The sequence below is a fragment of the Drosophila ananassae genome, chromosome 3R (genome assembly GCF_017639315.1).
Source record: "Drosophila ananassae strain 14024-0371.13 chromosome 3R, ASM1763931v2, whole genome shotgun sequence".
In the NCBI taxonomy this organism is placed as follows: Eukaryota; Metazoa; Arthropoda; class Insecta; order Diptera; family Drosophilidae; genus Drosophila; species Drosophila ananassae.
In genome coordinates, this window is record NC_057930.1 from 25,068,428 (window position 1) to 25,082,693 (window position 14,266).

At 44.6% G+C, this 14,266-nt stretch overlaps 1 protein-coding gene across 3 annotated transcripts in view; it reads left to right on the forward strand.

Moving 5' to 3' along the window:
• LOC6497604 overlaps window positions 1–14,266 on the forward strand; it is a 36,424-nt gene that overhangs the window by 17,201 nt on the left and 4,957 nt on the right. For all 3 annotated transcript variants that reach the window (XM_014906251.3, XM_014906250.3, XM_032451590.2), the window contains exons 3-4: window positions 6,244–6,452; window positions 9,215–9,350. In XM_014906251.3, coding sequence (XP_014761737.1) covers window positions 6,244–6,452; window positions 9,215–9,350 — 345 coding nt within the window. The remainder of the gene's footprint in view (window positions 1–6,243; window positions 6,453–9,214; window positions 9,351–14,266) is intronic.

Consider the following 14,266-nt stretch of genomic DNA (forward strand, 5'->3'; position numbering starts at 1 on the left):
ATACAGAAGATTTGATATTTATGTAAGTGATTTTTATTTTTGAAAGCTTTTGTCCAATACATGAAGTAAAAAGAAAGAAAAGAAATATCTGTTTAAGAATAAAGAAAAGTTTAAAGAGAAATTGAGTCTCGTGGTATTGAAAACAAAACACACGAGGACGTGTGAGTTGTCAGGAAGGCCGTGTCGTAGAATGGTTAGTTTGCCCATTGTACATGTGCGTACAGCTTTGGTGTGGCGACACATTGTCTAGTAGTTGTGCGTCATGTGCGTACAGCTTTGGTGTGGCGACACATTGTCTAGTAGTGTTAGAATGCACAGTAGCTGAGGAAAAGGGACACACTCTGCTGCTGAGCATGGTCTGGTCGGAGAGCGCGGACTGAATGCAAGTAACCGAGATGGCAATAGACTTTGCAGAAATGAGACAGAACTCTGGGTTACGCAGGTCAGTTTGGATGCGTCTCTTGCAACGAGCAGAACTTGCTGTGCAGACAGACTAGAAAAATGGAATCTTTGGAGGAATCTCCGTCATATATATATCCCGAAAACGCTCTGCCACTGCTCCCTTGTAAGGTGTAAGCCCATACCCCCGGGCTGGCCGGCAAAAGTTGAATAGGAAGTTCTTCAAATTATGCCAGAAGCAGTCAAAAATACAGAAAAAGGAAAGAGAGAAACGTAAAATAAAGAAAATTGGTTGCAGGGAAGCCAGCTTGTGGGCTTTTATTTTAAATTCTCTTCTATGTATTTAGGCACATATTCTACGGCCGGCTGAAGAACGCCTATGAGCCAATATTTTAGCCAAACTTTGCTCTCGGCCTCGGGGCACATGGAAATTTTTCCGGGCTAGTATTCAAAATGCTGGTATTCAAAGGAGGCTTGAATTGGGAGCGGTAATCAAATATTAATGTGGTCGGAATGGTAGAAGGCCAGCTGTAACGTGGATTTTGGTCAATGATTGCCCAAGATTTAAGCCAGCACAGGATATAGTCTGAATAAATCATATAGGATCAATTAACTAAAGTACAACTGGAGCCTCTCTAAAAATATTAAAGAATATCATATACCATCTCGTATAGCTCAAAACAATTTTCTTACACATTAACCTCTTTAAGAACTTGAACCGATTTTCATCTCGTGTAACTCTCCACACACCCGCCCGGCTTAACTGCATAATTTATACGGCAAAGGGTCGGGTACAAAGTAAAAGTTTCTCTGCCTGCAAGTTGGCTCAAAGAGCCCGGCACTTGGCATCGCCTTAAGCCGCCTTTTCAGTGCCGCAAATTGCATTTAGCGCATTAATTTGACGCCTTCACTGCGCCTCCGGTGGCAGCGGGGTCCAAAGAAAGGAATTAACTCGTACCATTCCTTTAATTATGCCGGAAGATGATCTAGTTCCTCTTCACCGCACATTGTTTTTTTTTTTTCAATTTGCAAAGGGCTGGGTGCCAATTGAAATATTATCATTTAATAATAGGGGGCATTAAGTGCGAGTCAAGGTTATACCACGATCTTATCCTCATTGATTTATAGTCATGGGAATAATATATTTATTTCAATAGAAAATTAATTTAAAGCCAGAATAGGAATAATGAGTTCCCTTTGGCTTGTTTGAAGGATTTTTTTGCAAGGGCTCCTGCTCACTGCCCACGCCGTGGCTTAATCTCTCGTTCCTCACCTGACTCGCGATGACTTTTGGCCCTCGGTGTGTGCGCTTTGATGTCTTGCGGTTGCTTTTCCGCCCCGGAAAATCTCCCGGGAAGGCGGCCGAGGTGGCGACCTGACCCCAACCCGGGCGCGGAAATTGTGCGCCGCAATCTCTTAAGACCGGCGACAAATATACTTGGTCTGGCGTTTGTATTTCAGATTCGGGCGGCGGAGCTGGAGCGGGAGTGGGAGGTGGGAGGTGGCCCGGTGCTTTAGGCATTACCAAGATTTAACAACAACTTCTGGGCTTTTGTCGTCGGCTGTCTGCGGGTTAAACGACGCGAGTGAACTCAGGTAGCAGAGGACACGGCGCTCGTAAATAATTAATCTGCCCGCAAAGTGCGATTATCAAAGTGTTGGAAAAATGTTAAATAGCTCCCCAGGGCTGAGATGCCGCCAACAACATTAAAATGTGGCGACATTTGAAAAAGAGGCACAGGAAAAATTAAGGTAGTTCTATCTGCTATACCACGATGGACATCCGTCCTTAGAACCATTGACAGTTTAATTTTTTAAGTGTATTCCTCTTCTTGTTTTGTCTCCTTGGACATGCGCCCGCCAGCCATTCTGGGGGGCTCTTGAAATTTTTTTTACTGCCGCCGTTGATGTTTTTCAATTATGCAAATAAAGGGATTAATTTGTTGCGGCTCTCTAGAAAGGATGAAGAGGAGCTAGGCGGTGGGTGTGGCAGACACTGGAAATTGTTTTAAAGAATGCGCCGGGCCATGATAAAACTTTGTCCCAGCAGTGCTTACCCCTTTCCAGTTTCCTTTTCGGGGAAGACGGCAACTGCGCGACAACTATAAAAATTTCAATTACAAAAAGGGCGCAGTAGATATTCCGGGGGAGTGAAACAGGATACGCAGGACGAGGTGCGGGAGCTTCGGAGGCAACTTCCAAAATTAACTTCATTAAAGTCGAAACAATTTTTGCTGCGGACAAGTTGTCTCTTTGGACGTGTGAGAATGGCAGCGAAATTGTTCGCCAAGAGGTTATGGGGTGTGTCCTTAGAGGAAGTTTCAGAAAGGAGTTTCAGAATGGCATTCTGGGAAGGAAGAGACTTATAACTAGAGATTTGTTATGGCTGGGATTTAGAATCTGGGATGGTTTTGCTTCGATCTGAATGGTTTCTAGACAACCTGAGCCTTCTTCGATTTGGGGAAATGCTACAAAGGCCCAAGTAAGAAGACTCACAAAGCAACGCTTCATTTAATTTTATTTGCCTGAAAATTTGGCTGGTGTGGATTTCAGCTGTGCTTGTGGGTTGTTGTGCCTCGTAGCCCCAACATTTGTTTTACCCCTTCGGCCCGCCATTTTATTTGCTGTTTCAATTGTCAGCTGAGCTGGAAGTGGCTGTTGAGTATTAGGTCTAAATGGGGAATTACAAACATTCAAACATTCCGGGAGGAGAGCGCAACAAAACACCAAAACAACGAAAGGGTGGAAGTGCCATCCTGGAACTCTTTACGGTGATATGGTGAGAATGGTGGGAGCGGAACGGCAACGGCAGCGGCAACGAGAGGGTTGTGATGGGGGGCGTTGCACAAATTAAACCCGAATGAAAATTAAACGATGCATGAAATTACTTTGCTTCTTTTTTCGACTTTTTTTTTGTAGGCAAAGTTCTTTTACAGCTGCCTCCCGCGCCCCCAGCCTGCTGCTTCGAGTTTGGCTTTAGCTCTTGGCCTTTGACTCCGGGCCACCCTATTCCGGGCTGCCTTCCGAGCACCTCGACTCAAGTTTCCTTGCCGTTTTGTTGGCTTTTTTAATTTTTAATGTGCAGTCAGTTGGCGGTGCCACAGTCTACCGTAAAGAAAAAGGACACACACCATTTACGCAGAGTGTCCTGCACGACGAGCCGGAGATGGAGAGCGTGGAGGAAACTGAGGAGCAAAGTCCCAGGCCAATTTGCCAAGTCAAATGTCAGTCAACTGCAATTATGGGCACTGAAAGCGCCGGGCGTGTCCTTAGACAAGACATAGGAGAGCAGTGGCTTTAAGCTTTATGGGATCATGTTATTAAAGATATGCGAAGGGAACTCTACACCTCGATTAGCACGCGTATCCGTCATCTATTTTAATGGAGTTTATGATTTCTATTTAGCTCACGGCTCAGCTCTTTATTGTCCTGGGCACCTCTCGTGTGCACAATTGAATCCATAAATGGAGCAACTGCCCCATAAAATATTCTAAAACACTAAAATTTATACGACAGGGGCCGCCTTCACTCAGCCCAGCGACACAAATCCTCGGCTTATTAGCACATTTTATTGGGCCATCTACTCTGTTTATTTCCCCTTCTTCTGGTGGGATAACAAAAGTATGCCGACACGAAAATGAATTTATAATGCATGGCTTTTTTTTTGTTTGCTTTGGCAGTTGGGACTATAAAATATTCGAGTCCAAACTGCCGAACCGACTGCATGTACATATGATAGTGATTTTTATCCTTTTTTTGTTGTGTTTTTGGGACAGCAAAAAGGCGCTCCTGGAAAGGCAAACAGCTAACTCATTTTGTGGCTGCCATCGCTGTACCTTCTTCATTTTTTTATGCCAATTGTCTGGCAGCAGCACACACACAGGCCAATACCTATCAGCCCACACACACAGGCACGTGGAAAAACACGCTGAAAGCATTCAACGTATTTTTTATTGAAGGCGCGACTGCCACTGAGACTCTGATTCCGATTGCGACTTCACCCTCTCGTGTCTTTTTCTGACAAAGCCTACACTTGAAAAATATGTTTCAGAAAAAAATACTATGAGGTTTGAAGTTTAAAGGGCGAAAAGCTCACCCACTACCCTTTAAGAACTATTTAATTTGACATAACTATATATTTTAACTACGAGTCCTGGGGATTCGTGCGGAAGGGGGAATTTTTTTTTATATGCACTTCACATTTTCCTCTAACGTTTGTGTGCACATTGTTCAATAGCATAGATGCTACAGTGTCGGTGTGCTGACGTGTCTTTGTGTGCATAACCTCCGGCTTGGCTTTTTTTATAGTTGGTCGTGTGACAACTCAATATATTCGCCATTTGTCGCTGCATGAGCCCCATTCCCATCCACGTCCTCTTCTGATTTTTTTTCTTTGCCACTTAAGGTGTGTTACCCGCTCCGCTTTCCGGCACTGCCACAGCCACCAGTCGTCATATAAATGTGGCTTGCTGAATGTCGCAAAACTGTTGAACGATGCCAAAGACAACAGGAGGTCTACCTGCCGCACTCGGCACCGCTCATCCACAAATCAAACCTCAGGGAGCAGGACAGTGGTTCAAAACTGTGATTAAGTAGTTCTATCATTTTGTGATATTTATGGAGAATAATCCCTAGAAAAAAACCTCCTAATGATAAAGGTACAGTTTTTGATCCTTTAGATTCTTCGAGGAGTTAAGGACTTTTAATATCCAAATAAAATATCTAAACTATTCTCAATGGCTTACCTCACATTACGGCTCCTTAGTTTACCCATTTAAATGATCGTGTAAGTTACACATTTCCGTGTAGTAATTCATTTTCCTTATCAGGTAACCACTGTGCCTCCAGATCCTGCTGCACGAGCTCCTTGCCTTCTCTGCGCCCCCTTCTTCCTTATTCGCCGCCCCTGCTGTGGTTGTAGTTGTAGTTGGCGGAGCAAATGCAGGAAAATCAATTTCGTTCTCCATTTGCAGTTGGCAATTTGCATAATAAGGTCGTTTGGCGCAATTTGCATGTGAATGTGATAAATTCAATGGCGGCGCTGCACGTTACACCGCACACATATGCACTGCCGTCTGCGACAGTGTGCGTGTGACACACTGTCAGTGTAAGAGTGCGCCATGTGTGTGCGTGAGTATTTGTTTTTCCGCTTGCCCACAGAACGAACTCACTTTTTCACGTTTGACGTTTGGAAAAATGAAAAGTGTAGCGGTGTGTTTAATAGGTGGGTGTCCCTCCATCCCAGTTCCACAGTAAATACAACGTTTTCTGTTCTGGCTACTGTCCCCGAATCCTTTTGTAAATTGGGGCACACCGAAAATTTACCAAAATTACCCGAAAAATAAATATGTCAATTAATTTAATTAATTTTCCACTTGGAGCATGACAATCCATAACATCCAGGGAAAACGTTTGTTCAGGTCCTTGGTCAGACACTTTAGATATGATTGTTTCCCAATTTCTTACTGTGTTTCGGTTTTAGTTTTTTCTCCGTGCCACCTTACACGTGAATTGTGGACTGCAGTGACATGGACTGGACGTGGATTTACCGGGATCCGAAAGCCCGGAGTCCAGCAGAACAAGTCAAAATTCATGTGACACGGCCCAAAAGGTTTTTTGTGTTTTCTGGCCAGTAACTGGCCAGGTGTGTACGAGTACATGTGTGTGTGCAGGAGCCGAATGGAATCATAACCGTTGAAATATGAAAGTGGGTTAGAGCATAAGAATTAAGGGGATAGCCTCTGTTGGCGTTGAAATGGAAATGGCCTGGCCAGTGGGTTCACATTAAAAATAATTTCGCCGCACTAACGTCCCAACTTCTATTTCTTTATCCGCTAATTGCAGACATTAGCAGCTCGCTGACAATGACCGAAGTGAACATACCCAATCACATAATGCGCTTGAAGAGCGCCACCCTGGGCTGTCGGTATGCCCTCAACGGAGAGTCCCTCTACTCGGTGAAGTGGTACAAGGATGGCCACGAGATCTACCGCTACGTGCCGAGGGACAAGCCCCCAGGACAGGCGTTCCCTCTGCCAGGAGTCAACATCGATGTAAGTCCACAAAAATATAACACAAAATATATAATACCATGATAATCAAAAAAGGCCAAGGACTTTTTGAAGTTTCCAGGAATCTCTATGGCAGATAAAGCCATGAGTCCCAAATGGACAACAAAAAATATGGCATAAAATATTCTAACGCTTCCTCATTTATGTATTTTTATTTCAACAATGCTGAGATAAGAGAGCAACAGGTGCTGCTTTTCGGAAAAAAAAAGCGGAAGAAGCGAAATTTAATTTAAAATTTTATTAGAATTTATGTTGCTGATTTCAAAAATGGAGTGGTGGGGTATGTGCCCGGGATTTAGTGTTACGACCCGATCATAATGATTATTTTAAAACATGTAATTGCCCCAATGGCAAAGGGAACCCTCGAAGCTTTCAGCGAATCCCTGCTGCAGCCCCGCGTGTCTCGTGCCACACTCTAATGTTTTTCCCAGCTTGTTGCTGATTACGTCGTCGCTGGAATGAAAATTGCTGCCACGTAGTTTTGCCATTTAACTTTAATTTAATGTGGATGTAACCTTCCTTTGTTGCCCATAAAAATGTGTGTCTGTGCGGGTTGCTGCCTTGGCCTGCACCTCCCACTGCTAAGCGCTATCGCTGGCTTGCCATTTCCTGCTCATTTTGGCTTAGCTAAGGTCACGTGTTGGTCTGCTTGCCCTGCGATTGAAAAGGTTAACGGAAATCACTTAAAGCTGTCAATATCCCAGACAAAGTTGATACTCCTCGTCTGGGCCAACAAGCCGTTCTAATAATAATAATTTGCCAGAAGCACTTAAGTACGTCTACTTTGTAGAGCGGCCAGTCGAGGCAGAGTCAGAGAAAAAGGCCAGGACACCGCTAAAAAAAGCTTTTCTAGACTCATAATACACAATTTTATTTACTTAGTCTCAACGTATTTCTCTCTCTGTGCCGTCAAAGTAAATCCCGTCAATTGTCGGGGCTAACGTGGCGTATGAGCAATGTGCCAGCGTATTTTATGGCCTGTGTGCGTGCGGCCAAGCGGCTGGAAGGGGCCTCCGAGGGCAAAACAAGACTTGGGAAAAGGGGAGCCGAGCAGAGTCCTTCGGTGGAAACATAATGCGTAATGCGGCATAATTTTCGTTCGGCTTCAATTTCTGCATTTGGTCTCCGCCCGCTCGAAAAAGGGTTGAAGGCCGGTTCGAGTGGAGGGAAATGATTAGAACAAAAGACGGGCTCTTCTGGAGGTGGGGCGGTGGGTGAGTCACTTACTGAATGAGTGAGTATGCTCTAGTCGGAAAAGGCAAGATAAAGTGGGAATATTTTCATAAGAGCTTTGCGGGTGGCACCGAATAAAGAAATTACTTTGTATAATTGCAGGATTTCAAGAGGAGAACAATTCCCCAAAGGTGGCTTTAAGCTTATGAATAGAGATTTAGGAAGTGTGTATATTATTCGAGTGGCATCACAATTTCCATTTATATTGTATGCCAACTCTTCAGTAGACCAGAGTAATCAGGGCGGCATTAACAAGGTTAGCGCAGATTCTGTTTGGTCAAACCGAATTTTGAATTACAAATAACAACTTGAAGTTGGAGGGACCGAGAAGCAATAAAGGGCGACTGCAATTTGAATTGTGGCTGGATTTGGTTTTTTGGCGAGCTAACAATTCCCTCGCAACTGGCCAACAAGCCCCTTCTTATCCCGCACCACAAACCAGTCGGAAACATTTTTTGAGGGTGTGCTGACAACTTGAGCGTGCCGAAAGAATTGGCAAAAGAACGACGACGAAGACTGAGCTGCTGGCCGGGATGGGGCTTGGGTATGGGGAGAAGAATCAGCTTAAGTACTGCCAAGAAGGCAGCAAACAAAAGCCAGTCCAAAGTCATTGTAAAAGGACGAGGGCCGAGCTGGAGGGCGAGGACTGTGGGGAAGTCAAAAACAAGCAACAAACCAAAAATAATGTTGAACGTGACTTTTGTGATTGTTTACGCCGAAGAAAGGGCCGAAAGGGGCGAATCGGGCGGAGAAATGTGGGCGAGCGAAAGCATAAAGCGAGAGCAAAGAATTTTCATAAAAATTTGCTCGAATCAAATGAAACTTTCTCGTTTCTTACATGCGCGTGTGTGTGGGTGTGTGTGTGTGATAATAAAACTGCAACTTAAGGAACTTGACTGCAATTGTTGCCCAGGGAGAAAGTCAGAAGCCGAACGAACACTTTGAGTGACTTTTACAGCATTCCGCCCTCACATGCGTACGAGAGTATCTTCAATCTTTTATTCCGGGCTCCTCTTCCCTGGGCTTTTATGCGATTGTTTCTACAATCTAGATATTTCATTTGCTTGTTTGGTTTTTCGGGCTTCGCTCTTCAGACTTCTTGGCTTATGACTTTTGTTTTCCTTTCTGTATTCTTCATGTCCTTCTGAAGAAATTAAATTTCTTGCCTGCTGTCAGAAGGACAAGAAGAACCAGGATACCCTAAACTAATAATAAACTGTTTGCTGTGGGCACGGCCTCCTCCATCATCAATCTTCATTTCGTGGCGAATTTGTGAATGTTAAAAATCATCCATAGAAAAATCTCGAACTCTAATTGCGTTTGATTTTCTGCCGATTCATGGACATGCCATTTATTTTGTTTGCTTTCGGCATTTCCAAGATTTGGAAGTGGGGATTGGCAACGAAAGCTTTTTATTTGAAAAAGAATTTGTTTAAGTTCCATTTAAAAATAAGTTTAAACATTATTTTCATATAGATACATATCTCAAAAACATCTTATTTCCTTTGCAGCTGCGTAACTCCTCGGACACACAGATTCTCCTGCGGCGAGTTACGCTCCAGAGTTCCGGACTTTATCGGTGCGAGGTGTCCGGCGAGGCGCCCGCATTCAACACCGTTGCCGAATCGGAGACCATGACCGTTGTGGGTGAGTTTAACATAAAGGGGCGGAGGTATCGGGGCGGGCTGCTGGGCAGTAAAGAAAAATAAAGAGTACGAATACGGCACACTTGGACGACGGGCGACAGCAGAAAATTTAATTAAAATGGTAATAGTGCCGGACGGCCAACAATGTTGTGAATGGCAGTGGCAAGTGATGCGGCATCTGAAGTTGCAAAATGCCGACTGCAGAATACGGAATGCCGGCACAGAGCGATGTGCAACATAATTGTTGGCAGTGGATAAGGAGCGAGGCCAAGAAGAGGCCGGCGACAAGGATTGACAGCGGCAAGTTGAAGGATAACAGGACGAGCAGCAGGACTCCGGCCAGCAGGTCTTCAGGCAGTCGGCAGAACTCTGATTGTAAAAAAGCTTTTAAGAACACATTCGAGAAAACCGAAATCTGAGGCTGCCGAATGCAAATTGCATGCAGGTTGTCAGCTCCTTGTCAAGTAGTCCTTGATGGGGTGGCCCAAACGTCAGGACTTGCCATCGGAAATGCGGGGAGGCTACTGTGGGGATAAAACAAAAGGCAGATTTCTTTAATTGGATAAAAAAACACAAATGGAGGTATTGGATGTTAAACAGTTTATCGTGAAATACTTGAGAATTCCTTTAGGAATATACTTTTAAAAAGGATTATTAAAGCATTCCTTATACTTTTGTGTAATAGGTACATCCTTAAAGGAAATTTGGGCAAAATAGTAATCATTTTAATGAAATTAAACTGCAAACAATTCATGTTTCGGGAAGACATTTTAACTCCCAGCCATTGCGAATTCCGTAGGTGGCGACGCAGGTGACCCCACCTGGTCGAGGTCTCCGGTCTCCGGACTCGGGTCTCAGCTCTCCAGTTTCAGTCGCAGTTGTACTACCGTAAATGGAATTCATGCAACATGGCAATGCGTTGCAAATGGCATTGTCGAGTCGTCTCAACTCCCAGGCTCCTTGTAAACTCAGTCGCTTTTCTCTTGTTCACTGCTTTTTTAAGGATTTCGAGCTGCTCTCGGATTTTTTCTCAGCTTTTCTTTGCGATTCGCCTTGGCAACCCTAGAGCCCGCCTGTATGCCCCGCTCCGTCCGTCCTCCTGCCTCATTTTGTGTGCGCCACCCCACTCTTAATACAACTGCATAATCTAAGCAAACAATTGAAATGGAATTTTTGCAGTCGACGACGCGGCCAGCGTCAACGCAGCCCCAACAAAAGGCACACATGTGGGTACAGTGAAGGGGCGTGGCCGAGGGCCGAGGCGGGGCTGGGCTGGGCTGCCACTGTCATTGCGAAATTGAAGTAAAATTATGTTTTCATGTCCGACTCTCAAATGGGGAAAAACTGGGCTAAGACAAAGCGCCATCTGGCGGAGGCAGGCCGGCAAGAAAAAGCGTTTATCCTATCGCCATTTGCATACATATGTGTGGGAGGGATAAGAAAAGCCGGAAGTACACTTGAAAATAATCCCTCCAAGCAGATTAGAATTCTTTTCAGACAATTTCGCTTTCTTTAAATTTATTTCTGGATTCCATCTCCCAAGATTCTATTCCCAGCATTGTATTCCTGGGAAGTCCTCACGCAACGCAATCAAGTCGGCCGACTGGGCCTGAAGTTAATCACAATTTTATAAACTCATAAAAGAATCAAGCGGTTATCAATATGTGCGGGGGAGCACTGGGGAAATCCCCCTGGGGACAGAGAAAGCACCACCGAACCACTGAGCCACCGAGGAAGGCAGGGCCACCAACCAACATCATCAATAGCTGCCGAGGCCCCGGGGCCAGGAACCTGCATTAACTTATGGCAACAAGGAGCAGGACATCGCCACGCCCCACCCCTTCTCCCTCCAATCCGCCCACGCAGCCAGCACATTTCATGCTGATTTTGCTTTCGGCCATTCCCCAGCGCACCGCCCCTTCGAAGACGCATTGGCATGCCGGGGAAATGGGAAATGGTTTTGCATATTAAACAATGTGTCTGGGCAGCCAAATTGAACGATATTCGAGCCGAGGAGGAAAAGTGGTTGGGGGCAGGACTAGAAGGATACAGTGGTCCCTGACACACGCGACTTTTGGTTTTTAAATTGTGTTTCAAGTAGTCCATAAGCGTCTTTCCTTCTTCTATCCCCCAAAACTTAAGCTTTGAAACATTTCAAAGAAGCTCCTTTATCGGGTTGCTGCTGTGGGACAACTCAGGACGTTGCACATCGCATCGGAGAAAAGGAAGAAAAATTGTGAAAGGAAAACAAAGTGAAGCTGAGTGGGATGAATCCTTCGTCATCAAGAACTGTGTCAGCTTCGCCGGAGAGGCCGACCATAAAGGGAGAGGGGGTGGGTCTAAGGAGCTCCACTAATGCAAGCGAACCATAAAATATGCTCCAGTGAAAGCCGATTGTCCCCAAAGGGAGTTCGCAATGTTAATTTCGCGATCGTAAAGGGCCAGCGGCTGAATTGGAAAGGACACGAAATAGAAAAATATTTCACAAAATATGCAGTTCGAATAATAGGAAAGGACATAGCTGTGTGTTCAGTAGTTTAGTTTTGAATATCCGTGTGCTCATTAAAGAGTTCCTTGAAATGGCCTATTAACGGTGGGAGTCCTATGTGGAAAACTTTAATGAAAGCCTTTGGCCTCCTTTGGATAATTTACAGCTCATTAGGGTGACCAGGCCAAGGAGCAACAATAAATATTATGGCAGAGTGCCCCCCACCCCGGCTTCCTTTGCCTCTCAGTCCCCGCCCCTGAGCCTGCCTCATAGCTCATAAAAATCACATTTAACTTTGCTTGCCAGTGGGAGGCTGTCTGCTGTTGGGATGTCTTCGTCCTTTATGCAGGCAATTGCTTTTTTATATTGTAAAATCGATAAGCGATCACATTATATGTCCTTACGTGTGACTGTGTGTGTCCAATGAGAGAGAAAGAGCCAAAATAAAAGGGAGATAGAAAGAAGAACGAAGAAACTCGCCGGGAAAGTGAGTTATATATGTGTTTGTCCTTTAAAGTGCACTTAACCATAAATTCAGGAACAGGATGAGGACCCAAAGAGACAGAATCAAAGGAAGCAGGAGAAGGAGCGCAGGACATGTGCCCTGTGCTGAGAGCCTTGCGTGCTCATTAATTATAAAAAAAAACGCGATACGCAACAGCTGCACTTGGAGAAAACTTTTAATTGTGTTGCCCATTGTGTGCTTTCAACTACAAAGCCCTAAAATAGCAGCCAAAGATATCTCTCTGTGTACTTCGAAACACGCTCACACACTAAGGACAACAGAGACCGATGCAGATGAGGATACAAGGATACGGAAGAGCCGCGGAAATAACGGTAACAGTAATGTTGTCTTAACTCAAACATGCCGCAACCCGACTGGAGGATCCTGCGGAGGAGCCCGGCCTCTGGTATCGTGCATTAAAAATCGTTGCCATATGCAAAATTAAAGATAACAAACGAGGATTTTCAGGGGTCCTGGGAATGTCGGAAACGAAACGGGGTAGGAGCGAGTGGAGTATATTTTTAAGAGCTATGACGTTGGGAGGTACTTCCCATTTTACAGTCTATCGTACTCCATATTGTAAAAAAACATTCAATCTTAAATTGAAACATTTAGTAAAAAGTCCTTTGAACAGACATATTACTTAAAGAAAGCAAGAAAACTGGGTGGAAATAGGTACTTTACATAATTTTATTACTCTTTTGCCCAGAGTCTACTGTCACCTGCAATTCAATTGAATAAATTTTTTATAACAGAGTGTAAATCATGTCGGGAAATGCTTATTAAAAAAATTCAGTAGCAGATAGCTGCACAAAAAGCCCAAATAATTGGGGGATCGCCCGCCTGGAAGGGGAGCTGGGAAAAACACTTTTGCCAAGGACTCAACATGTGCATAATCCAAACTCGCACACAAGTACATACCCGAAAGCTAAAATGGTTTTGCAAATAGAGCAGGTGGATGCCCAGGGGGTGGTCTTTGCACCTCGCTCCCCCGCCGCGGCCCTTGACAACCCTCATTGCCAAAATCCCAAGCACCTGACCTGGCTTATCGTCTGCCAAGAAGATGCTGCGAAGTGCGCTCCTGGCGAAACGGAGGAGTGGCCGGGGGAGACATTCTCAGGTTGGAGAAAACATACCGCAGCATATTAAAAGAAGACCACCAACGGAGAAGACCCAATGAAAAAAAAAACGTATACAGAACGCCCACTTGGAGTACTTACTGTAGTCCTATTCTTGGTGTCCCACTAAAGCAAACAATTTTTAAAGAGCTTATATCTGGGTTTCTGAGAGGCTCAGAAACTCTATTTTGGTGTACATTTTATTTAAAATATATTAACAATTTGATTCTTATTCTAAAAAACTCCAAAATTTCTAGGGAATCAGAATATTCGGCTTTATTTTCTGGTTTTCAAGGAGCTGTTACTATTCTTGTACTTTTTGTTGCGGCAGACTGCCTCACACAATTGACATTTTTTCCGGCTACTGCAGAAAAAGGTGTAAGCACATACTGCCATCTACTGTACCCTGGCTCCCCTCATTTCCCTTCACCAAGAAAAACTGCTTAGTCATAGGAAAATGCCGAAAATATTCTTGAAGTACTTGGCCATTCGACATTCGGTCATTTCCCTTTCAGCTTTTAGTGCTCGGCTTATTGCAGGTCCTCTGACCGGGGGCTCTCCCAGTCCTGTATTCTTCCCCTCCTCTATGGCATGTCCTTTATCGTTGCGTGCTAAGTCTGGCCAAAATATATTGCCAACTCATACAGACATACGTGTCCTTTTTCATCCGCCGTCATCTCCCCTTCTCTTTACGGCTGTGTCTCTAGATTTATGCCGCAAAATAAAACCCAAGTGCGACAATATGGCGTTGCCTTAAAAAATGTGCACGTAATATATATAAACAATTATACGAACATCGTCCAACA